At 39.4% G+C, this 25,751-nt stretch overlaps 1 protein-coding gene across 33 annotated transcripts in view; it reads left to right on the forward strand.

Moving 5' to 3' along the window:
* LOC135945391 (coiled-coil domain-containing protein AGAP005037) overlaps positions 1-25,751 on the forward strand; it is a 99,059-nt gene that overhangs the window by 9,973 nt on the left and 63,335 nt on the right. For 30 of the 33 annotated variants that reach the window (XR_010575427.1, XM_065493039.1, XM_065493049.1 and 27 more), the window contains exons 2-5: positions 7,227-7,452; positions 7,821-8,200; positions 8,927-9,253; positions 9,871-10,475. Coding sequence is in view for 32 of the 33 variants with exons in the window: in XM_065493039.1 (XP_065349111.1) it covers positions 7,267-7,452; positions 7,821-8,200; positions 8,927-9,253; positions 9,871-10,475 (1,498 nt within the window). In the remaining variant the exon portion in view is untranslated. Of the gene's footprint in view, positions 1-1,999; positions 2,268-7,226; positions 7,453-7,820; positions 8,201-8,926; positions 9,254-9,870; positions 10,476-14,396; positions 14,556-14,712; positions 14,932-25,751 lie in introns of those variants that run through there. The other 3 variants (XM_065493031.1, XM_065493059.1, XM_065493060.1) reach the window with 3 other exon arrangements.

Below are 25,751 nucleotides of genomic sequence, written 5' to 3' on the forward strand. Positions count from 1 at the left end.
TGAAAAATCGTCACCACTTTTTAACCCAATTAAGTGCAGTTAACCAATACGCCTTTTCTTTCTTTCCCAACCGTTTGCAATGCACTTACATAAACAGAAACGACAGCTTTCATTTATCAGCTTTGCAGAAGATATAATATAAAGCCCATATTAGTCGCTACTGCACGCGCGTGCATTCAAGTGGACACATTGCCAGCATATAAATCACCACCAACGCTTTTAGCGGAGCACTTCTATATTACTCTCGTTTTGCAACCGGCATTGCTAAGGTTTAATTATTGTTAATTTACTTTTTAGTTTCATCGCCCTAAAAATGGCAATGTCCTCTGCACAATGTTAAAAAATAAAACTCAAAAGTTGCAATTTTAAATACAACTTTAACAATTTTTTCCACTTTGAAAATAAATCAGTACAAGACCGGCTGAATTTGCCATCATTATATTCTTGCATGCTTCTGTGAAATAAAGCAATTTACGAAAAACTATTTTAAAAACATATGAACTGCACCATAAAGGCAAATTTAATTTAACTTGAGAGAAAAAGAGAGTGTAAAAATGTAAGAAATTAATTTATCTACATTTGACAGCCTGAATAGAGTTTACAGTTTGGAACGAACTAATGTGTGGTTTGCCCAGCGCAACAGTTTGAAAATTGAGCTTCAAGCTGCCAAAAGCACACGATCGCGTGTCTGCGTGCTGTTCCCGATAAATAAAAACGCATGTGTTGTTAATATTAGCGGTCATATAAACGAATGAACAGCCCATTTCTATCTCTTTTTTCACATCAGAAGGTAATAATGCGCGAGAACGAGAGTGGTCCCGTGCTGAAGAGAGCGCAGTGCACCTTTTTTAAACATGGTGTATTTCTAGCGAGCTTCAGACGTTTTATTATATACGATACGTTTCTCAAGTCTCGAGACAGTCGTGACGATACAATAAATTAATATTCCACTCGGCAACAGTCGGGCGACGAAAGCAGCTGACTTGGAATAAGAAGTTCCCTGCCAGATTGGAAACATATATTGTAATTTGAGTAGTGTGTGTCAGTGGCATTATCCAATTATGGTGCATTCAAATAGGGCAACGTGTAAATGATAATAATGTGCGAGCAATTTAGTGCACTATTTGCATGTAATCGTTAGCATTTCCACTGTCTGCGGTAGAATCTTTTAAAGGATGTTGGCAATTTTTACAGGATAATGACTGTTAGTGGGAATAATCATATGTTAAAAATGACTTCGAGGCAAGCAATAAAAAGCTTTGTGTAGATTTTGTGAGGGATTTCGCTTGTGCGATAAAACGTAATTATTGTATTCTAAAAGTAGTTAGTTAAAACTTTAATAAGTATGTAGTAAATTTAGTTATTATTATGAATTTTATGATTTGCTCAGATGATTTTGCACCAAATAGATAAAAGAAAAAAATCCCACTCTTTGGGGCAACTTCTCATCAAAATTTCCATTTTGGCAAATGAGGTGTAGAATGACTCGTGAAAAGAATACGACGCTTTCCCTTCTCGTATGCAAGACCACGCAGCGGGAGACAAGATAAGAGCTCTTATCGCTCAATTCAGTCTGCAACACCCGCCCATTAAAATTTTCCAGCAAATGACCTCGGCTTCGTAAAGATTTTTGCAGCAGCAAAAAATGTAAAAAGTCTCAAGCAGCGTCCACCAAGTTCGGATTCTGCTCTCTCGCTCTCCACCCAAATTTAATTTAATCCTTGATTAGGCACATACGAATCTGATAGTAAAGGGCGTGGATTTGTTTGTTTTCAAAAAACAGGAAATCGGCGTTGTGCATGAAGCTCGGTGCGAAGCGCGCTGATAATGATCGTCGATTATTTTACGATTTTCAACCGCTCCACGCGGCAACGTTATCTGCGCCTTATCAGCGAATAGCGGCTGCTCGCTTTTAGAAAGCCATCCAGAACAAATAAACGCGCCCAGGTCTCTCGTCAAAAGTCACTCGCATCAACAGTCGCGCGCCCTATTGCAAAAGTGTGACATTGATTTTGTTTTTTCGCGGTTTTTGTGAGCAACCAGACTCGGTCTGGGAAACCGTAGCTTCGCATTGCGTGCGGGTAAAAAGCCACAGCAATCTTCTCTTGGTGTATCATCTCAAAAGTGCTTCCGTGATTCGCGCTGGATTGCGTTTCATATGCGTGTAATTTAATTTGCTGGAATACCACACTCTCGTTTCATTTGTACGTGTGGATTAATCGTTTTGAGGAATCTGACGGCGACATGGAATTTCTGAAAAGAAGCAAGTATGATGCCATCTTTTATATTTACTTTTAAATATTAAACATGTTAATTGAAAGACTGAGTCCCATATATTTTTATCTAATCTACGATAAAATGTGTTAATAATAACGGAGAAGTTTTTACCGGGTGTACTGGTTTGAAGCGTAATTAAAAGGAGGCATGGTAAGTTATTGAAGTTACTATGGAAATCCACTCAAAAGCTAAAAAAATGTAAGCAATCAGGACGTTCTTTGCTGTTTGCATTTTTTTCGCATCTTAAATCATAATTTTATTTTTATTCCAGATCAGAATCATTTGTGACACGACTGTAATTAAGTCATCTTGGAGGTGGTCAAAAGCAACATTTTGACACCACTTCGCTATTTGCAATTTCAGTGCACTTGATACCGCTTTTTTAAGATTAAATCCAGTTGGTGTGCATTTAAGACGGGGAAAAAATAAAGTTGTGAGCTGAAAACCAAAATCCCCAAAATCAGCTCAGTTAATTCAAATGGTAAAAAAAATCATCGAGTGTTTAGAAAGTATTGGCTAGTGTTTCCTCCACGTTTGGCTTAACCGTTTTTCTTAAACGTGTGAAAGAAAATAATTTTTGCTCCAGAAACCACTGTAAGAGAATAGAAACCGAAATTGAAGCGGAAGAGTGTCCAAAATTAGCAGAGGATGATGGTCATGGGTCATGGTGAATTTAAATATTACACATAATGAGTTTCTAGACTGTAAATAAAAATAATAATTTAAAAACAACATGTTAAATTTTAATTTAAAAAAATATTTAAATATAAAATTAAAAAAATTTAACTTAAATACTTAAATTATTTTTTTATTTTTATTTATTGTTTAAATTTATTGGTTTTATTAGGATAATGTTTTGAATAGAAAAAAGATTACTTTTTCTCTATTTTATTTTAGTCATAGCTATTTTTTTAAATATATATATTACAATCAAGTGTCAGTGATGCATTAAACCACAAAATATTTGTTATAAATTTATCCCTCCAATGTAGATATAATAGTAATAGCTGATAGAAAATTATAAAGTGATCGGTTATTAGCACCATTGTTAAAAGTAGGCTTACGGTCGCAGGCAAATACCTGTCTTGCAAAAATGTATATTCTCTCGTACCTCAGATTTAAATGAAAATTAAAGCGGATGGTATTTCAAAGCGACTGATTTACAAAGACTTTTGACTATTTTCAAGGTTAGCAACTGTTAATTTCCACGTTAAAATAAATACCGGTCATGCCCTGACTTGTCCGAGTCGGTGCAATAAACGGGTCGCGCGGGCGTTGCAATTCATTTGTCGGCGTACAATTGCAACAACAAAAGAAGCAGTAAAGCGCGCGATAAGCGCACCTGGCTCTGGGTTTCGTTTCAGCAGCGTGAGTCAGAAAGAGAAAAGTGAATGTAACACGAGATAAAGCCCAGATAATGAGTACTTTTAGCCGGCGTGGAGCACCCTGCTGCTGCCTTCCTTTCCTCCATTTCACACGAATCCTTTCGTAAATTGTGTGTAACCCTTTAAAGTCAACAAATTGAAAAAGCGTGTTCGTCTCCCTGCGGCTCTCGTTGAAATTTATATGCGCGGCATTCTTTTCCCCTCACTTATTTACAGAATGACCGCGCGTCTTTTTTCTCATTCTATAGTGGAAATGTGATATTCTGACTACATTATTTTGCCCGGCGCGCACAACACATGACATGTGTAACTGTGAGAGCTGCTTGAACATAAATAATTGGACATTTCACTGGACAGAAAACTCGCACGGAATGAAAACAGAGGAAAGGGTCAAAAGTGGAACACGTAAACATTCGGGGCATTAAATCGAGTTCAAAAGCGCCGACGCCGGGAATATGCAAAATTAGAATTCTTGTAAGATATTTCTATGGAATATCTTTGAATATTTGAGCCTGCATTGAGTAGGCTGGAATCCCCTCGAGTTTTGAGGATCAAGAAAGGGGTTTTTATCGACCACCTGCTGCGCGAGCGGATCGTTTTCTCAAAATTCTGTTCTCGAGCCGCGGGCGTTCAATTAAATTTAACCTTGCTCCCCTCAAGCCTAAAACGCCGTCGGTGCCACCTCTCTGACCAAGCCACCTGTATCGCTTTTTATCTCGAATCTGAATTTTGCATCACGAGCGAAGGAACCCCTAATTTGCTTCTAACTCGAGATTGATTATATTCATTAACCGCGGAACGTTCTCCTTTAATTTATTGCTAATTAGGATTCAAGAGGAATTTTCTATGATGAGGCTTGTTTGACGCGCAATTTGCAAACACTTTACAGCTTATAATTTGTTATTTTCAAATTACTGTTGACCATTTAAATTTATTTTTCTAGAATTTAAAATGCAAAAATGGAAATGTGTATTTTGAGTTTCTTATAAAACAACTCAATTACACTTGGATGAACACTTAACTTGCAAAAGGTAATTAAAAAATGGCAATGAATCCGTCCAGCGGAGCGGTTAGTGACACTCAATTCTCCGAGTGCAATTCTCAGCTGCGCGCTGCTCAAATGTCAAAAGCGAAAAAATAATACCCCATCCCGTAAGTGCGATATAGAGTGACTGCAGAGAGTGGACGAGAGCTTCTCATATTTCTGGCGAAAAGAAAATAAAAGTACGCGGCAGCACATGCGAGACCAGCGAAAGAACAATGGCAACATTTGCTTTTTGTGTACGATGAGTTTACGGAGGCCAAGCGGGAATCGAGGTGCGTGCATGCCCTTTTTAAAGAGCTTTTTTGTCCGTGGTTCATTCAGGACTTCTAGGAAATATTCCTGTCTTGAATGAAGTAATTAACGTTAGTAATTCATTAACGCTGCACATTCAGGTTTGGCAGATGAAGTTTTTAAGCTGTTGACATTCTCTTTTAATTGTAGGGAAGATTTTGAAATAAAATTTATGCCAAATATAAAAAATTGTTTTTAAACTAACCTGAATATTCATCAACTATTATTATTTACAAGTCATAGATTGTAAAGATACATAAAAACAAGTCAAGCTCCGTGAAGCAACGGCAAAAAAATTGTAATTTGGACAAAAAACATTAGAAAGCCACTTTCCAACTGAGGTTGCTTAACCAAGGAATCTGATATAAAAATAATGATCACAATCACATTGGGGCCTAATTTTGCGTGAATTACGTGAGGATGCTGGCGTTGATGGCTTTTGTTTACCACTCACTGCCAGAACCACGTAGCACGTAACAACACACGCGTCGTAAATTCTGTTTTTCTCCGTCATTCAGCCGTAGCGGGCTGAGTTACGTGTATATTTCCTTTCCGCCCATCCAACAGCTTGTGTCGCTGAATTCCGGATTTGTTTATAGACACGCTTGCACTTTTAGTCTGCCTCACTTATCAAGCTTCGCATCACCAAGCAGCTGTTTTTGTTTTCCCTTTCATCGACAGCTATATGCCACGATTGTTCTAAGATTTTTACATAATGTTCTTTGTGACGATTGTGTGAAGGACGCACGCGGCATTAAAAATGCGTGTGTGCTTAATCTTCGCGCTCAGCCGGCACTTAGGCATGAAGTCACGTTTACCACTGCTCCTCTTCCTCATTCTCCGTCTTGAGAAATTGTATCAGTCAGCTCGCCCCCTTTTTGGTTTTATTAATTCGTTCGTGGATGGGGATTTGCTACGCAGACGAGTTCTGTATACTGTTGTTCAAATAAGGGGAGTGCGAGGCTGATAATCCAGTTTTTTCGTACTCATAAAAGGTATTGAAAAGAGACAAAGTTGCATTTTAAATGCAAAGACTAAAACTCAACCAAATTTAGGGAAAGCATTTTAAGTTAAATTTGAGCCGCATTCGTTTTGGCCCCTGTCTTTGGCTCGGCTCCAATGCGAAAGAGAACGCCGTGAAGGACACGTCTACAAGTCGAAATCGTTCTTCTCGGAAGTCAAGATGCTTAACGATCATTACGTACATTGCATTTTGCACATTTCAAATCATCTTACAGAGTTTTTTCATATCAAAAAAGCATTATTGCTATCTTAGAACAAAAATGTAAATATTTGATGATTATCATTACATTAAACATGCAAATTATTAAGTTTTGTTAATATAAGAAAATTAATGGCTCTATTTGTTCTGTCGTGTGGAAAATTAAATTTGGATAGTCATCAGTAATTAGTTTAATTTTATTTTCCACAGTACAGCCGCACGGTTTCTTTAATTTGAAGATTAATCTTGTTTGTATTTCTTTTTTGTTTTAAATATAATTATAAGTATTTTAATTGGTTTAGTTGTGAGAGGTGTGGTTTATAGACTTCATTTTAATTATTAATTTTCTAAACTAAAATTTAGTTAGAGGATAGTGTCTTAATTTTCTTTTAAATTAGACCATGGGGAGCACATTGTACAGGAATTAATAACATTAATATTATAGTTTTAAATTATTTTACTATCGAATATAAAAGATTTTATATAATTTTATTCATAATTAAAGGTTTGAAGCGAGAAATATTAATAGCGTTATCAAACAATCTGCATATTTCAGGAAAGAAAATTGAAAAGAATTATGTTTTAAGTGACTGAATTTTTCTACAAGAACGCCAAGGTAATGAAAATAATGGCACTAGAGGTTTCCAAGTCGTCATTTTCAAGTCAAAATTAGAGGCTGCTTCATATTTCACCTTGAAAATATTTGACTGGCACAACTTAATTGATGAACAGCTGTCATCAAAAATATTGAGCCTTGCTTTCACATTTAAACTGTCAGCAGCACGACTGGAATAATACGATGTGCAAATTGCGTTGCACAAAACAAAGCGTAACCTAATCCAATAATTGTCAACCAATAATCGCGTATTAGAGCGAATAAGCGTTACTCAAGCGTCGAATGCAAGAGCGGGATATGTTGGTGGCCGCGACACCGGCAGAAAGGGACCGAAGGCTTTTTCCATCACTTCTATACTGACGCCGTGTGCTTGTTGTTCTTTGTTCGCAGGCTCGATGCGTAGCGGTGCCCACGCCTTGGCTCCTCCAGCATGGCAGACGGCTGTGACACCGCCGAAAGCTCCAGTGTGTCCGCAGAGACGAAGCAAGAAGGGCCGCAGCGGCGCGCCAAAGTCTGCAGGAGCGAGACCAGCATCGTCCTGCAAATTCCCAGATCGGGCCAGGAAGAAGTAGACACGCCTGTTCCGGCGCCAAGAAACAAGATAAGCAACAAAAAGGTAGGGACAACAGTTTTCTTTAATTTTGGTCATTTTTAATCATTCAGTTAGTTATTTTACATTTAAAAAATACATACCACAACGGTAAAAATGCCTTCAAAGATATGATGAAACATAAAAACGGAAGGCCTTGTTTAGAAGAAAAAACCTTTCATGGCCCAATCTGAATATTTGAAAATAATTACTTATAAGAAATGCTGCGAAAAATATTTTATATTTTAGGAAAATCTAATTTAACTTTATTTTTCATGTACATGAGACCAAAATAACATATTCCACAATTCAATGGACTGAAAAGCATTTATACAGAAACACCAGAAAATAATTTGATTTGAATGTCTTCTGAATAGCTGATTTTTATGTCAAAGGTGCCAACCTTGCTGGTACTCTTTCCTCCTGAGGGAATAAAGAAGGGCCAAGCTAAGGAGAAGGACAAGAAAGTCGAGATTTTAGAGAAGAAAAATATCTTCATCGAGCCAAAGGTTGAAGAACTAAAGGCTAGCAAGGATTTGGCCTCGCTGATCCACCCCACGGCTCCAAGGGTGCCCGCTCCTGATTCTTCGGTTAAAAGCCCTCCTCCGACCGTGCGAGGTCCAAAAGGGGTCAACCACCCTCAGCTCAGTGAGTTACTCAAGAGTTGCAAAGCCAAGTACAAGGTTATCTTCGAGAAGAAGCCCCAACCGAAACAAAACAGTCCGCCAAAAGGTTTGGACGAAAACCGAAAGGAGCAGAATAACGACGCGAACAGGTAAATCAAATGAATATAATATTTTTTGTTGGATGAGTTAATTTTCTAACAAGGCACATTGATTATAATAGTACCCGCGAGCAATAAAAACTGTTAGAGGAAATTTATTCGTAAGAAAGAGAAAGAAAAAAACACGCAGGTTATTTTTCAAAATTAAATTTAATAAATTGTTTTACTCTGCGCGGAGGTAAAGTATTGATGAAGAGGCCTCCGGGACCTTAAGTCAAAAGAGCTGCTATATACAGTTCCAGGGAACGTGTAAATAATTTTTTCACTACGAGCTGACCATCCTGAGTTAATTTCCGCGCAGAATATAAATATTTAAACAGTTTAATTTAAGTCCTGTTTTCCCTCCTGATCTAATTGAGGCTTTGAAAGAAAACTGTATTATATTTTTAAGCAGAATCCTTTGAAGCTGTTTTCGTCGGGAATTCTTGGACAATTTTTTTGATCACCGATCAAATTTGTATCTAAAATTACGCTTTTTTGCAATTCAAATACTTTTCCAACGGCTTGGAGCATTAATCAACTAAAATTAAAGTGCAATATGCGCGTAATTAAATTTGATCCTTATGCTCAGGGAAGGGAGATGAAATGCATCCAAACTAGTTTTTCAAGTGCTTTATCAAAACAATTTCCAGCAGAACGTGTTTGTTGGAAAACTGGATTTTTCATACATACGACCTACAAATCCCAGGAATTTTTATCTGATTCGGAAATTGGTAGGTCCGAGTCCGGCAGCTCGAGCAGTCGATCTTCGTCGGACAACCCTGACGCGTACGCAGACTTGGTTCACGAGCTCGCCCGCCACGAGGAGGCGGTAAAGAAGTTGAGCAACATGCCGGTGCACGAGACGGCGTTTCTACCGGCAACGCAACAGGCTCCCCAGCGCGGCTACGACACCACTGACGACGAGCTTGACGGCATCCTCAGGAGCAAACAGCGTCGAGAGGACACCTCCAACTTGCGCCAGCAGAACGTCATCAGGGTGATCAAACCTGCGCCGCTCAATAACGTCGTCATTAGGAACAATCTAACGTCGCCCACAAACAGGTAAGCTGCTCCTATTTTATAATTAATATATAAACTATTTATCTTCTGCAGATGTGATTAAGCTGCTAAAGTTAGTGCAAGCTAAATTAATTCTAAAATAGCTTTGATCAATTCTAAAATATATTTCTCTGACCTACATATTTAAAATCTGAAATAAAACTCAATAAAGGTGTACATGTATTTATCCACATAGGCAGTTATTATGAACCTGCTGCAGCCTGAGTAGCTGGAGTGTATGTGCATTCCCCTCTTTTGAAACCTCTCAATAATGGAATTTTCGTAATTTGTAGTTCTTTAACTATTCAAAACATTACACGCACAAGGAAATAGAGGGGTAAACTCCTTGCATGTTTTAAATTTTTTCAGAATTAATATAAAGAAAGTTGATTTTTGCAAATCATCTTTGTAGCGGAGAAATTCCACTTACAATTAGCTTAATAACAAATTAGAATTTCCTAATTGCAAGAAATTTGAGAACGAAAATGTTGGGTTTGTTTGTTGAGCGCAATATCTCCGCGACCAGGAAAAAGACCTGTTTAAAACGCTGATTGCTAAATTTAATTAAAATACGCTTTTTCCTCCTAAAACATTAATTTATTTCAAATTATCTCCATCAGGTACGACATGGAGCGTTATCAGCAACTCCTCCGCGAGCAGAATATGCGTCTAATGCAGCAACAGCACTCGCAGAACGGACACCTGCCAAATGGTCAGCAGCACCTGGTGCGCAACGGGCCGCTACGGGCCTCCCTGAACCGCACCTACCCTGCCAGCCCGCAGCAGCCCTTGCAGCCGCCGATGATGCAGCGCAGTTACTCGCTCAACGCGGAGCAGGTGCGAGCGGCACGCAGGATGAACGGTGGTGGCACGCCAACCTCGCCCAAGAGGGTCAGTTTTTCCACGTTGCCAAACCCAGCGAGCCCCAACCCTGCGAGGAATCGGGTGAACGGCGTCCCTGCCGCACCCCTGAAGCAGATGAACGGTGGAGGCAGCAACACCCTGCCGAGCAGGCAGAACAGGTCGCGCCCCGTCAGTAGCGACTCGGTGTTTTTCCACAAGCCGCTGCCGCCGGTGCCTGAGGCGCGCACGTGGCTGCTCGGGGGCGGCAGACGCGCCCCTAGGGCCCCTCCTGAGTCCGAGTCGGGCAGCGAGGCCGGCGAAATCCAGCGCATCCTCTTCAACGGAGGCAACAGGATCGCGCCTTCCTACGTCAGCTTCCAAGGTAAGTGGCCAGATGGCGTTTGGGGATGCTTTCGCAACAAAAGTTTGTTTCGCACCTCCATGAAGAATTATCGCAAATATTGCAATTTGCACGTCACTTTTATTTCGGCTTGGCAAATTGAATCAAAAATAATTAACAGGGTTAGGAATTAAAGACGCCTATTATTCGTCTAAAAAATTTAGTATAGATGATTTTGGAAGACAATAGGGTGTCGGGCAAATTTCAATAACACTATGGTATCTATGAGATAAGGAAATTTTGTCGATTTTTATATGCAATATGAATGGGGAACTTGTCATACTCTGATTCGCAGGTATTTAATTAAATTTTTAGTCGAAATTATTTCGAGTCTTGTCCAAAAAGTTTTGAGAAATATAATATCGATACGTCGTGTATAACAGCAATCGTAAATATCTTAATTTTGATTTTTTGCATTAGAAAATTACGCATCTAATTTTATTCAAAATACAGTGAAAATTATAAATTTCTGGAGAGTATTCACGCAAACTTTTAGTTCAAAGAGTATGAGCATGATGCCTGCCTTTCCTCAATTTGTGATATTGACGACACTTAGTATGTATGGCTGTGGCGTAGCAACCCCTTAGCGAAAGCTCCACCCCTTTCTGAGATGAATTTTTAATGAGCGGAAGCGCACCTATTGCGCCCAATGCATGCAAGTTGCGCCTGGGGCGCACGTCTTTCTATCTGTTGAATAATTCATGAAAGCTGCCTGGTTTTAAAGTGCGACCAATTTATGCGTCCGCGACGTCGACGGCAGTTTTCCACTTTTCCCTTCAAATTTACTACGCCGAGCCGTTTAAATTTTAATCAGTTGTTTGCGTGCTACCGCTGCTGTACTGCAGGCCAAACACTATCAAAATTTTACATTGCTCCACGTGTCAGATAAGATTTTCTCGAAATTTTGCGAGTAAATTTTGGTAATGTATTTTTAGACAATTTTTAAAATTAAAAGTCCAGTCAATGCAGAGAAATTATTGGCCAGTGCTCGCTCATCTGCTAATCGCAGTTAACACATAAAAAAGACGGTGTGCCTGTGCAAAAAAATATGTTTCATAAAAACAAACACTTAGCGGAAAGGAGGGCCACTTTTTAACTCTCCTTTACACTTATTTCTTTTTTCTCCAAGTTCTATTTAACTATTCAAATTGTTACCTTGTTATTTCGAGTTAATTTAAAGTGGCATTTTAGTCATCAAACAAGAAATTATGCAACTGGCACGACTTCTGGGTAACTCCGGTGTCGTGCAACTCGTGTGCTTTCGTGTCTGTTGAATGCCACTGCTTTTCTCTCATTTCGCCGGCGGTCGATGGTGAAGCAAAGAAGGACGAGCAGTCGTCGAATTTGGCCGGCTAAACGCTGCCGCTGCTGAGGTCAGTTGGTCGGCGCGAATAGGCACTCGCTGAATTATTTACTCTGTGCAGACTGCGCGATATTTTCGCATATGTGCCAAACGCAAACTCAATAAAGCATCTAGGGCAAACACGTCACTTTTTGTATGCCTACATGCTAAAGTGATGGGATGGGTGAGCTGAAATTTTGCCAGGAATAACGCAAAAGTAGAGATACGCAAAGAGTGGATCTCACCAAATGGATAAATGTTTTGAATTTGCAAGAAATTAAGCAGACAATTTTTTACTTTTCCCAATTCTTTCATTAAAAAAGAGAATATGCTTGGCTTGTTCCCAAATTAGAAAGTTTTATTTGAAACATTTGACACTTTTCGATTTAATGGATGAGCGTATAAAAGGGCACATTCCTTTCACAAAATTTCCATGCAATTTAAAAAGGAGAATTTTTCACATGAGAACCCCATTCTGGGGTCTGATAAAACACTTCCGTAGCAAACAGTCCTCTCTCGACAGTCACGTACAGCGATTGCTGAAAATCTCTTCAGCGAAAGCCACTTGATCTTTGTGGCTCTCATCCAAACGGGCTCATTATTCTCATTCCGCATGGACGTGGAAAGGCCTCCGGTCCGCGCATCGATCCGTGCGGAAGAAATTATTGCACGTGAACAGAGTGAAAAGAGCCGACTTGCTAGAGTATCTCTTGTCTATATTCAAACACTCTGTCCATGAAAAGCCTCCAAAAGTTTCCAATTAATAATAATTGAATTTTAAAAGACAAGCAACTTTCGCAACTTTATAGGAACTTCTTAACAGGAAGGAAAATGCGGGAAACAATAACAGCAATCTCATTCTCCCTGGAGGTCTGTCCAAATTCAATTACAAAAAACGCAGTTATCGTGGCGCCTGGCTCCGGTAAATAATGATGCCGTTCAGTGTTATCCTCGCCAATATTGGCTCCCCCGTATAAAATTATATGAGCCTCGGAAGATTTGGCGGCCTTTAATACATTATATGGCCTGCCTGCTGTTGCTGGACGCAGTTTTGTTTGTGCTTTTATCGCAGCCAGCGCGGAACGTGTCAGTGTTTGAAAAACGACGCCGATAAAATGTGTGTTGCGGGCTATTGGACGGACGAGAATTGGATTTTTGCGGTTGGCCAGCTCATTTTTGATACCTGACTAGTCGTGTACGCCAAAACGTCAGAAACATTTTAGCAGCAGACAATTGATGTATGAAGTCTCTCCTTAAAAAGACTCGAATTGTTAAAATTGCTTGTGATATGATGATAGGGTAATAAACACCTGCATGAAAAAATGAAGATCAACACTTCACAATTTAAAGTATTCGTGACTTACATTTAAAACATTTTCAAAACATCACTCGTACATAAATATTTACTCCAGCGTTAAACTTTTAGCTACACGTCGCTGACAGTTCAGAGATGCTTTTCCAGACCGCTTATTCTATTTCGTCCATCCTGTTTTGCAGAGAACTCGCGAAACTTCTACGAAAATTATTTTCCTTACTTCAGGAAACAAATTCCTCTTATCTGTTTGTTCCGGCGTCTGGCCAGAATCAATATTTGGGTCATACGCCACGTTTTATTACCTTCCCAAGAGAAGGATCGACCCGACGATTCCAACTACATGCGTAAATACACTTTTGGCTCCTTTGCGGTGGCACCGAGTGACTCGTCAGGCGCCGCGAGAAGATGTTCATGCCAATGGCAGGGTGGCGAAAAATAAACATCTCTGTTTGTTCCTTGAAGGTTCAAATGGAAATGTAAATATTGATCAAGCAAATCTGGTCTTTCCACAAATTCGCATTAATTGGTTTTGTCGAAGTGAGCAAAATGACTTTTATCGATTTAAAACGAAAAAATGTAAGAAATCACCGCAATTATGACAGGTTTAATTGTTCGATTTTGTTGATTTTGGTGTTTTTCAAGCAAAAGTTCAAAAATCAAAGAAGCTGGTTATGTTTTATTGTGACAACGTTATTCTTGGGAATCATAAAGCTATGAAAAAATTATAAAAGGTGCTCCTAAGAAAAATATTAGGAGTTAAATACCATTATCTTGATACGACAAAGCTCCCTGATATTCTTACACCTTTCATAGAATTGAACCTATTAGTAGGACTTAAATGACGAAATGAGTGGCTAGGAGACAGCAGAGTAATGATTAGAGTGCTGGCATCCTTGTTCTAATTGTAAAAGCAACGATAATATAATTATAACTGCGACGCTCAAATGCATCTTCCCACATCAATCTTACTCAAATCATTAAACGCAGCTGTCTGCCCCTGTTACGTCAATTATCCGCCGCATTCCTGTCTTAAGGAGCACACAGAAAACTCGGCGCCAATTAATCGGCACCTATAATCCGCTTACCGCTGCTGTTTGCCTCTCTGTGTATGGATGGCAAAGCCGACCCGGTCCGAGAGACACCGACTTACTCGAAACACACGGGCGGCGCGAGCGAGTAGTGCAAAAAGAAAAGGTCCAAGCGAAGCAGCGGCGGCGGCGGCGGCGGTGTGGCTTCCAGCAAGGAACCGACCGACGACCAACGCAAAGACCGAGTGCACTCGCTCTCTGCTCTGAGTTCAGTGAGGCCATGGCGATGTTGCTGTGTGCCTGGTGGTCCAACTCAGGGCCTGGCTACCGCCAGGTGGCGGACAGGAACCGCCAGAAGGTGCCTGATGGGTCAACAGGTGAGAGTGCGGTCACCCTCACTCATTCCATATATTTACTTTGCCTCCTCGCGGATGCACTTTTTGCAAAGCAAACATTCTAAATTGGCATTTCATTCCCATATCACGTATGCGCTTCAGGGAGGAAAGTGTGTTTGAATTTTTGTTGTCCGATTAGTGAGTTTGGTGGCCGCTCCAGGTGACCAGGGCAACAAGTACTCGGTGGTCTCGGCCAAGGCCGCGAGCAAGCCCTTGAAATCTTCGGCCAAGCCCTGCTCGAGGCTGCACTGGCTGGCCAGGTGCTGCTGCTGCTGTTGTGTGCCGCCGTACCGCAGGAGCGTGGTACTGACCACCGCCAACAGCGGCAGGCCCAAGACAAGGCCATCCACGCCTCCAGGTAAGCCGCAATTACCGTTTAAAAATTCACACCGCAAATTTACCAAACTGTATGGAAAATTAAAACTGTACTTTAATATCCTTGTTGCCAAAAATGGTTTCTCAAAAAGGGCAACCAGTTTTGGTGTTGTAGCTCTCAGATAAAACCTGTATGCTTGGTTTTAATTTTACCCTATTAGGCCTATTAGGTAGAAAACGACTTAAATCGTTCGTTAAAGGGGAATTTTCTTACAGCAACCCAAGACAGTAAAATTATCAGAGCCAAGGAAGGTGAAAAATATAGGTTTGGAGAATTTAAACCTGAAATGTGCTTTGGTAACTGTTCCCCGTTTGAAAATCTTGCGAGTAAGTCAACATTATATATTAATTTTTTGTAAGAGTGAAATTAATTCACATTTTCAATGAAATATGCAATTGTCCAAAGTGCAGCCAAAAATACCAAATTATGATTAGAAATCTTACGATTTTTTGTTGTTAAAGCTTGAAACAAGAATCTACAAAATGAAATAAAGAAAAAAAATATTATTTTCACCAGCAGTTAACGTGGTGCCAATCTAAGTGACGGCAACCTTTAGAATTGAAATGATTTGAAACGCCATTACAAAGATTTCCATTCTCGATTCACCATATCAAATAACAATAATATCCGTGTTCAGCGAGTCGAATAATGCAAAGCCGCACAAACTCACAAACAAATCATATTTTTCAGCGACTCACTGTAGATCAGATTCTTGCGGAATGAAAGTGCTTGCGGTGGTGCCTTGCCCGTCACCTTTTTTTCTTTTTCAGCTGTGAAAACCGCAAGAGAAGCAACGGAACTTGTATCGTGCTGGCAGCACCGGGAGAATACTTAAGCACATTTGGAGGAAATAAAAATTTAGTGAGCTCACGAAGAGCAGACAAACAAGTAGTGCCGGGAGTCACAGGAGTGCTGCTGGTTAATTTATGGCCTTGCTTAATCCAGAAGTGAGCAGTGTCCCAGTTATTAAAGGCTGGTGTGGTCTTGAAACTTGAATCGTGTCTCTTTTGTCTCGAGCACGCGAGGGAATAAAGTGTTTCACTCTATTTTAAAAGGCAAATTGGCGCAGAGCGTTCTCTATAGTGAGACGATTGCAAACAAAGAAAAAACAGAGCTCCCTAACAAATGAAATGATTTTCCACAATTGTTCAAACGCAATTTGTAGAGGCATATTTTTGCTTCAAGAAAAACCCAAAAAGATTTTTATTTAACCGTTTTTATGCATTTAAGGTATAAAGTTTACTAAAAGGTAAAATTCAAAATTTTATTTCATGATTAAGTTTTTTAGGCTTAAAAAAATACCGCAAACTTGTCTTCTTCCAAGCATATGGTTATGGCAAAATTGTTGCCTAGAATGGCACTAAAATTAGGCTTGATTAGAGTTAGTCTAACTTACAAAAACCAACTTCCTTCTCTGGGTATTTGTACCCTGATGAAAGGTAACGATCAATACAAAAATTTGACCGATATCCGATAACTTGCTTTGAGAAGTCATAAAAAGTATCTTACCTTCGCCTTGCTTTTCGTTAACATTTTGAGCCTGGGTTTATAAGTTTGTCACTGGTAATTAAGCCACATAAAAAATTAAAACACTTCATGAGGGTTTAAGATTGAGCTATATACGCTTTCGTTCAAAGTTAAAATAAAAATGTTACAGGTTTGCACAATACTTTCATATCGCATTGCTGGAGTTATTGTTTTTTCTCTCAAACATTAATTAATCAGTTGAATATATTAGGTTTATTGTATCTCCACAAAATTTATTAAACTAGAAACCACAAAAATGGAGTTTTAGCAAATCAATTTATTAAAATACAAAGTTCAAGCATAATAATCGGTTTTGGGACAAAGCAAAGAGGCACGTGAATCTATTTCATCGCCTAATAAACACGTGTTTAGTGATGCCGCGTGCGTGTGTGGGCGCCATTGGCAGTGGGGAGGGCATGCTGCTCCTTTTCGCCGACTGCCGTTGATTAAAAGCAATAAAAGCACGCGCTTTATCACCGTGCGCACCAGGTAATTGGCAAAAGCTGCGAAGCTGCGCAACACAGGGGCGGACGGACGGTCGGCGAAATAATAATAATTTAGGATAATGGAGCCACACGCACGCGACCGTAACTCCTGCGGCTGAAACGCACACACGTGAGATAATGCGGCGTGGGAGCAGCGTGCACTATTAATTAAATATTTGAGAGCAACCGAATTAATTTACGAGGGAGAGAAAGAGGAGACAAATTATAATTTCACCTCAGCATACAATGCGCTCCTCGCAGATGGGAAAAGGGTTTAAAATCGTCGGATTCGTGGTGCAGGTGGCGCTACATATACGCGAGTGATTAATTAATTTGATTAATCACACTCGGCACGCGCGGGCGTGTGAACAAACAAGCGCGGTTCGTGTGTGCCGAGTTTTGTTTGTGTGCGTGATGCCATCGCTTCGACGTCCATGCATTCTTCTAGTTGATACCAATCTTTGAAAAATTGGAATTTAATTTAGATAAATAAAAGGCATCTAAACATCTTGAAGCATTTTCCCTAATGAATATTGCACTTTAAAAAAAAATATGTAAAACCTTTTCGAAGGTTAAACTGCGAAATTTATGATTAAAACTAAGCACATTCCCGAGATCTTTTTTAATTGAAAAAAAAAAAACAATAAAAGGTAAGACATAATTGGGTTATTCATTGTGAAGACGAATGCGGAATGGGATTCAAATTATTACCACTTTGCAAAATTATAAAGCTGCACTTTCTGGTTGAGATTAAAGCTTTATACTGATTGAGTGAATTAATGAATGCCAAAAGCTGGTGCCATCATCCAGCATATAAGAAAGATCTTGACTGATAATCAGATCTTTAAATAAAATATCTTGCAATTCTCTCTTAACTTAAAACAGAAAATAAAAAATGCAGCGTTTTGTGAAAGATTTCGTGGATAAATTTATTTGAAAATTTGCATGCGATAAATTTAATTGAACCACTGCAACTTTTATATGATACTATACTTGATGGTGCAAGTTGAAGACCAAGTTTGCAGAATGACTTTGCGTTTAAACATTTAACGTCCATTACCCGACGCGTAGTTCGTCGGCATCTGCTCTGGGGCCGCTTCTCTCGCCGAGAAAGAGAAAGAAAGGTCAATACCACCTGTGCTGCTTGAAAAAGGCACGCCAGCCACTTGGGCATTTTTCTCGCTTCCCGTTCGTCCAAAGACGCGCAAGGAACTAGTGCTCTTCGCATGCACATATGTACACAAACGCCAGAGTGTGTTGCGAAACATTATTATTTTCGTTCGCGGAAACGAACAATGCGGTCGTTTAAATTTACGCTAAAATTTCAAGCAGAAAGCTCTGCAATGGCAACGAGAGCAGGCAGGCATGATTCATCCAGCCAGTTCATTATTCCGAGATGCAAAGCAGATAGAGTCAACTTGTTTCGGTTTTCCTTTTTTCTCTGTTGTCGCGTTGCCTCGCGCTTTCAGAGAGCAGAAGGCGTTTATTATGCAAAAGTGGTTTCATGTAAATTCCGCTCTGCTGCTGTTGCAGCTATAGTAGCGTGATTACGTACACACGACTTGCTGCGCCGCGCCGCTTAATTGAATTTTCACTATCGCCGGCGAGCAGGTTGAAAAGCCCAAACCAAGCAGCCAGCCAGCGGTGCTGAAGTAAAAACGTTGATGGCGCTGAACAGGAAAACGCAGCAAAAAGAATTACAGCCGACGTAAAGCACACCGCCGCTGTTTGTACTTTCAAAATTTATTTCTAAGGCGAGCAACTTCGCGGAAATCAAGCCTTTACGCCTGGTTTTGTCCAAATCAACGATTCCTTTTCAAGGTGTAAAGAGAATAACGAATTTTATACCTGTGCGGAAAAATATAGTTTTATCCTTTGAAAAGGGAGAAAATGCCTTGAAAGCTGCTGTTTTTGCAACACATATGTGAATCATGAAAGCTTTGATTTTTCATTTGTATAATGGCCTGGATTTCCATATAATGCAATAGGTTGATTAGTTTTTATATCAATCTGTGTCAAGAAATTATTCATTTATGGCTGGAGAGTTTAGCCATTACTTAATTTGAACCAAACTTTCAGCGTAACCCTCTGAGGAGTCAACACTCTTATAAATTATATGAGTATAAAGCCGTGAAAATCTTTCTTCGAAAAATAAAAGCGAATATTTTTTTAGCAAGTTTCAAATAAATGGTTTCTTAGTGTTTAGCCGTCTTAAACAAGTGATTTACGAGAGTAAAAATAGCCCTGATGAATTATTATTTAGACGTGAATTTTTAACCCTTCAAATAAATCAGAGTTATTTTTAAAAGAGGAATGATACTGGAAAAGCCTGGAAAATGCTTGTTGCCAATGCATAAACTCATCCCTTAGGATTCAGTTAAAGCCTAAATTGACCTAAGGAGCGCTGTAATTTTTTGAGAAAATTGGCTGGAAAGTTAGCGTGCTTTTCAAATGGTAATGGCTGTCTCCTTACTTGAAATCCAATTTAATTTCAAAACCAAGAGTTTCCCCAATAAGTGGCATACACCGTTGGACAGATCTCGACGAGAGGAATCGGAATATGCCAAGAAAATATATTCAAGCACTGTAAATTTTGGAGAAAATTGGCAAAATTTGAATTTTTATTGTAGGAAGGTCATTTTTTTATTATTGCAAATTGTTGAACAAATTGTTTATCGGTCAATTGTTTAAGGCATCCAACAATTTAAATAATTTTCAATTGTTGCCCAGTATCATTCCACTTTAAATCACCTTAATTTGAAAATTTATGATATTGTTTCAACATTTCTATTGTTGCAAAAGTAAATGTTTAGAAAGTCCAGGAATCACATTTAAGTACAAAATATTTCGGCCTGGAATCCTATAAAACACATTATTTACACGTTGTAAAACTCCGATGAAGGCAAAAGACAAATAATTGTGTGAAAAGCTTGATGTTTGTATGCTGTTCACGAATCTGCTTCCAGAACAGTTCAAATTGCTTGATTCGTGTTCATTTTATAAGTTCCAAGACGATTAAAAAATTGTTTAAAGTTCACATCCCAATAATTATGTGCGATGAGCTCAGCTCATTGAACAAAGCCGCATTGATTCATTTTTGGATAGGCCATCGAACGTAATGAACGTTGTTTATCATTTTTAACAACCAGTTTGAATCAAAACCGAAGAATCCGATGCTGATCCTTGGGAGCAAATCAAAGTATTCGCACGACTGCTTGATGCATCCATCAAATATGGCAGGCTATTAGATAATTCCGATAATCCCAGCGTATGCTGCCGCCAATTACGTGTACCTATGACAGGGAAAATTGCATCATTGCCGCCGTGTTCGAGTCAAAACAGGACGCTTTATCCGATCAGTCTGCTCAATTGTTTGCAGAAGCAGCCAACACGGTTCATTGCCCGGTGTGTACTCAGCCGGCGTGTTGGAGGTGCGCCCATTATTAATTAGCCCATGCCGCACAATCCATGCGTGCAAACACAGAGTGCATTTAGAATTCATTTGGCAAACGACACACTTCGTTATCGATCACATGGGCTATTGGGAAATTGCAGCAGCATGTAACCAGTTCCATTTCCAGTCATAATATGCGAGTTTAATTTGATCATTTAATTTTTCAAAATATCCTGGCTTCCATTGAGGAACTATTTGCGTAAGATAAACCGAGAGAGATCTGGCTTAGAAAAAATTTTTGACTTTAGTATTTCTGACTCCTCTGGAAAGTTTTAGGCGTACCACTTCGATTCATGCATTAAATAAAGCACAAAAAATCATTTTTTTAACCGAAGAAAGTAGAATAAAAAGCTGCAACAATCGCGATAGTCGAAAACAATATTTTTCGAATGAGAAAAATCTTATTTGTTCCTCAATTGACTGAATTTAAAGTGGAATGATACTGGGCAACAATTGGAAATTATTTAAATTGTTGGATGCCATAAACAATTGATCGATTAACAATTTGTTCAACAATTTGCAATAGTAAAAAATTGACCTTCCGCCTACAGTAAAAATTCAAATTTTGCCAATTTTCTCCAAAATTTACAGTGATCTAACATATTTTCTTGGCAAATTTCGATTCCTCTCGTCGAGATCTGTCCAACGGTGAATGCCACTTATTGGGGAAACTCTTGGTTTTGAAATAAAATCGGATTTCAAGTAAGGAGACAGCCATTACCATTTGAAAAGCACGGTAACTTTCCAGCCAATTTTCTCGAAAAATTACACTGCTTCCTAGGTCAATTTAGGCTTTAACTGAATCCTAAGGGATGAGTTTATGAATTGGCAAAAAGCATTTTCCAGGCTTTTGCAGTATCATTCCTCTTTAAATTGATGTTATAATTTGAATTTTAACAATTTAACACTTCTTGGAGAAACAGTCGTGTCTCACTACCATTTTCACACAAACACGTAAGTCACCATGAAAAAGAATTATAAATTGAAATTCAACCCCCTGACAGGTGTCCTGACCACCGAAAATCTATTAGCTCCGTTCCAACCTTGCAAACGATCAGACCTTTTGAGCCTAGCAATGGCCGTGCGGTCATGCAGCAGGCCGCACTTTTCAATTAGCACATAAACGAGAGCGTACGTCGGGCAGTCGGGTAATGAGCCAGACTCGATGCGCTCGTTGCTCACGGACAGGTGCTTAAATTGGGCGCAAATTGAGAGCAGAGGCGTGCTGCAGACCGGCCAGAGACCGCCGCACATTTCGCAGCAGCACGAATTACGAATTATGCGTCGGGCGTGACTGGGCGGTCGGTGTCAACTACTGTTTCGAGAGTAGACGTGAATTAGTAATACTCGGCACGAGTCATACTGCTATCCCAGAGCTGAAAGAGTGAGGAAGTTCTGTTGTTTGAGGCCGAGCAGTTCTTTGTATAAACATAGACAAAAGAAATTATCGATTTTTTCCATGCAACGGTGTGTTGCATTTTGTATCAAAGTTGCAGACGAAAGAGTGAAATCCGGGATAAAAATCATAAAAAGATGAAGATATATATGCATAAGCTATTGTTACTAGATTTTTGTTTGGATAGCTGTATTTAGGTTACTATGTGTTTTATCTCTTCAATGCAAATACATAACAAAATACCACATTGCTAAACAAGTCAGGGTATGGGTGATTCAGATTGAACATGTCCTATCTGAAATAGGAAAAAACATAACCAATAATGCAGACAAAGCTTGCCGTTTGAAAAATGACACGATTTTTGGAGTAATTTTTCGTTGCTGTGTTTGAAATATTTGCTTCCAATCAACCCTCTAACCTTCCTTAGTTTTGGGTTTCTAACAAGCACGCATATTAATTTACTGCCCTCTTCTTACAAATCAATTTGTTTATATGTATCGCATCGTAAATGAGAGTATCAAGTGAATAGCAGAAAGATCTGTTTTCAAGCTGAGGAATTAAGATCAATATATAATGTATGCAGTGAACTTTCAATAAGTTAAATATAGGAAGGGCACGAGAGTTGTACGTATAATGCAAGTTCCCATGCATTCATTATTAGCAGGCTGATGCGAGAACGAGGCAGTCGGCGCAGAAGTCATTTCATTATGAGACGCAGAGCATTGTGGTGCTAGACGCTGCGAGTTTGTTGAGCCATAAAAATGAGGTTAAGCCCTGCAGCCCGGGCTCATTATTCATCACGTACAATAGCTCTGGGCCTCTATGCGCTGGGCCAAAAGAGGGGGAAAGTGGAGAAAAAACGCGGGCCAAAGCAGATAAAAAAGAGTATTCTGTGCATTACGTACTTTTGTCAAGCAGCTCTTGGCCGCGGAAAGGCAAAACACAATGCGATTATAAATCATTCTGCGGGGGATAATCTCAACAAGTCACGGCGGTGCTGATAGCAATGTGGATAAAATGTTGAGTAAAAATTTGCAGATAAAAACAATTTATGTAATTGAGGTAATTATGAGTTATTTCAGCAATGATATCCAAATGTTGAGAATATAAAAAAGGATGAAGATTCTGGCAACATGAAAAAATTAAAATATCCAAATTATAATTCATACAAACCATATTAGTAAAAAGAATGGAATGTTGAATGCCCTTTTACAAAGATTTTCTTCTTTTGAAATTTTGTGCGAAATCGCCGTTTAATCTCCGCCCGTTTTTTCCTTATGTTTTGAGATTTCCGAGACAGAGGAAGTTATTAAGTAGAAAAAAATAACAGCAGGAATGCAATTTCATCTTGAAGCAAAGAAATTCACGTTCTGGCGAAATTGTGTTTGCTCAAGAATTGCTGTTTGCCTTCAGCCGCACGCGTCTCGAATTTATCAAGCCCCTTGCAGCCGTCGCACGGCGGTCCGCCACACTCGCAAGACGCGCGGGTTGCCTAGCTCCCATTCAGATGGCACTTTGGTCTCCAGTCGAACCGAGAAGCTCGCGCTAATCGCGACAAGACGAGCTAAACCAGCTAAACGGGCCATGGGGACGGACTAATGACGAAAAATCCGTCCGAGATTTACTTTTGCTGGCCCATTGCGCCGCTTGTCAGGCAAATTTAGCGCGTGTGTCGCGTCTGCTGCTCAATCGTCTGGCAGGCCGGCTCCAATTTCGCAGACTCGGCGACTTTCAGCATGCTCAGTGGGTGGATGAGTGGGCGGGGGTGCCTCCGTCTGCCGCTGTGTTTTTTTATTGATCAATCACTGCATCTATATGTAATGGAAGGGAAATTGCTGGCCATTTGTGCGCTCGCAAAGCAGAAAACACGACTTTTGTGCGTGTGTGCGCTCGATTTGGCCCGAAATAATCGAGTTGGACCCGAGCTGGTCCTTTTTTGCATCTGTGCGTTGCCAGTTGGCTGGCCGTGAATTGGATCGAGTAACTGCAGAGACGAATTTGCGAGCTCGTGTAGCTGCTGGGTATTAGCTTTAATAAGAATACATTGAGTGAGACCATATTAATTTTTCTTGAAAAATTGGTTTACTTTTTGGTGTGCAGGAACAGAGCAAAAGATCAAAAGCGTTTTTTTAAAATTAATTTTAAAATGCTGCTCCATATATATTTGTAAAAGAAAAAGCGGCAAAAGATAAAAATTATTTGGCACGTTTCTGTATTGGACAGCAGTTGTTTTCGCCCCTCAGGCCTCGCACCCGCAGCTTCTAAACAAAATACACAGTGCAGAGTATTCTGAATTCGTTGAAGACTGCAAACATTTTTTATTTACATTTAAACGCTTTTTAAAATAAATAACAAACAGGTATGAGTGATATCATTTTGTGAAATTGCTCCAATCATCTCCATCCCTAAGACACAAGCTCTCTTAAAAATTCGGAAGCTCCAATAGGTAGCGAATTCGAAGGGTGATTTTTATTTCCTATATAGAGAAAAAATCAGAAAGTAGGTTTTGTATTTTTTACGCAGTAAAATAATTAATTTACACTTTATTATGCTTTTTAAGAGATACACTACGCAGCGATAAACTACGCTATACGCATAATTTTTACTGTCATCTTGAAATAGTGATATCTAGATTTTGAAAACATTGCCATCAGTTTGTAAGTCTGGAACCTTGATTTTTATTCTGTAATTTATTTTTTAAGGTTGGTCGGTAACTGTTTAGGTTATAAAAAGTAAGGTAGACAAGAGTTTACATTCGAATAGTGCTTTGGAGCAGATATTAATTTTGCCTAAATCTTCGAACAAATAATTTCAAATACACTGTATTATTTTTCATCTAAAACAGGATAAATTTTGCAGGAATGACAATTAAATTTGGCTTTAATTGGCTGACAATTAAAAGCTATGCAAAGTTTAAAAAAATTCTTCAGGAATTCCTGGAATATATTCAGGCTCTATTTCATCCATATTTACTGTTAAAACTGTATGTTATCGGTTCTTAAATTTTTTTTCCATTTAAATCTTTCAAACACGGAAATACAAAGGATTTAAAGATATCTCAGATTTCCTTGGATATCCGACCCTTTGGTATCACTGCGGGAGTCATCGATTCGTACTTTGATGTCCGCGGAAAACCTCAACGCCGATGGAGAGCAACAAAAGGAACGAAGTGGGATTTTCCACTCGCGAAGCGGCACTTCTTCTCTCCGCGTCGCCCAAACATCTCAATCTATCGCTGTGTAAAAGTGGGTCGGTCCCTTTCACGCGAAGATAAGTGGAGACGTGGCATGGAACGACCAAGTTTTACTGCTTTTGCATCATCCGGTCGTCGATCTGTTCCCTCCAGAGAGGCTCGGAATATGATAGAGGTATGTCACACGCAGACACCCTCGAACTTTTCTTTCCATCACAGAGTTTTATCACCGGCCTTTTCATCTTTATTGAATTTTCTGCCAACTTTCGCACCAAAGTGACTGATGAAAGACGCCTGCATAATACCCTGAGCTCACAGAGACAATTTGCTCTCCGGCGTGCGCGGTGCGAGCAGCAGCACAAAAGTTTTGGACCGTCCGACTTTCCGGCACACGACACGCTTTCATTAGTTGAAAGTTGGCAAAAGAAGGCGAGCGTTGGTTTAATTAAACTGCACGGAGAGTAAATGATTAATGGTTTGCTGATGAAATTCCACAGTACTATGCTGACCTGTTGCAAAACATCGATTGACGCGTGAATTATAGATGTTCGTGCGCCGCTGCAATATCTACAGAGTAAAAACCTTTTTGCAGCCTTTTGAATGGAATTTCTATACGTTTTTCATTTCGTTATTTAATTCAACATCTCTTACAAATTGCTAAAACAAAATTACGTTCATTTCACCTCATGATGATTTTAAAAAAACATAGTTTTCACGATTAAAAATAACTGTATGGTTAAAAAGGTG

This window comes from Cloeon dipterum, chromosome X, assembly GCF_949628265.1.
Source record: "Cloeon dipterum chromosome X, ieCloDipt1.1, whole genome shotgun sequence".
NCBI classification, from domain to species: domain Eukaryota; kingdom Metazoa; phylum Arthropoda; class Insecta; order Ephemeroptera; family Baetidae; genus Cloeon; species Cloeon dipterum.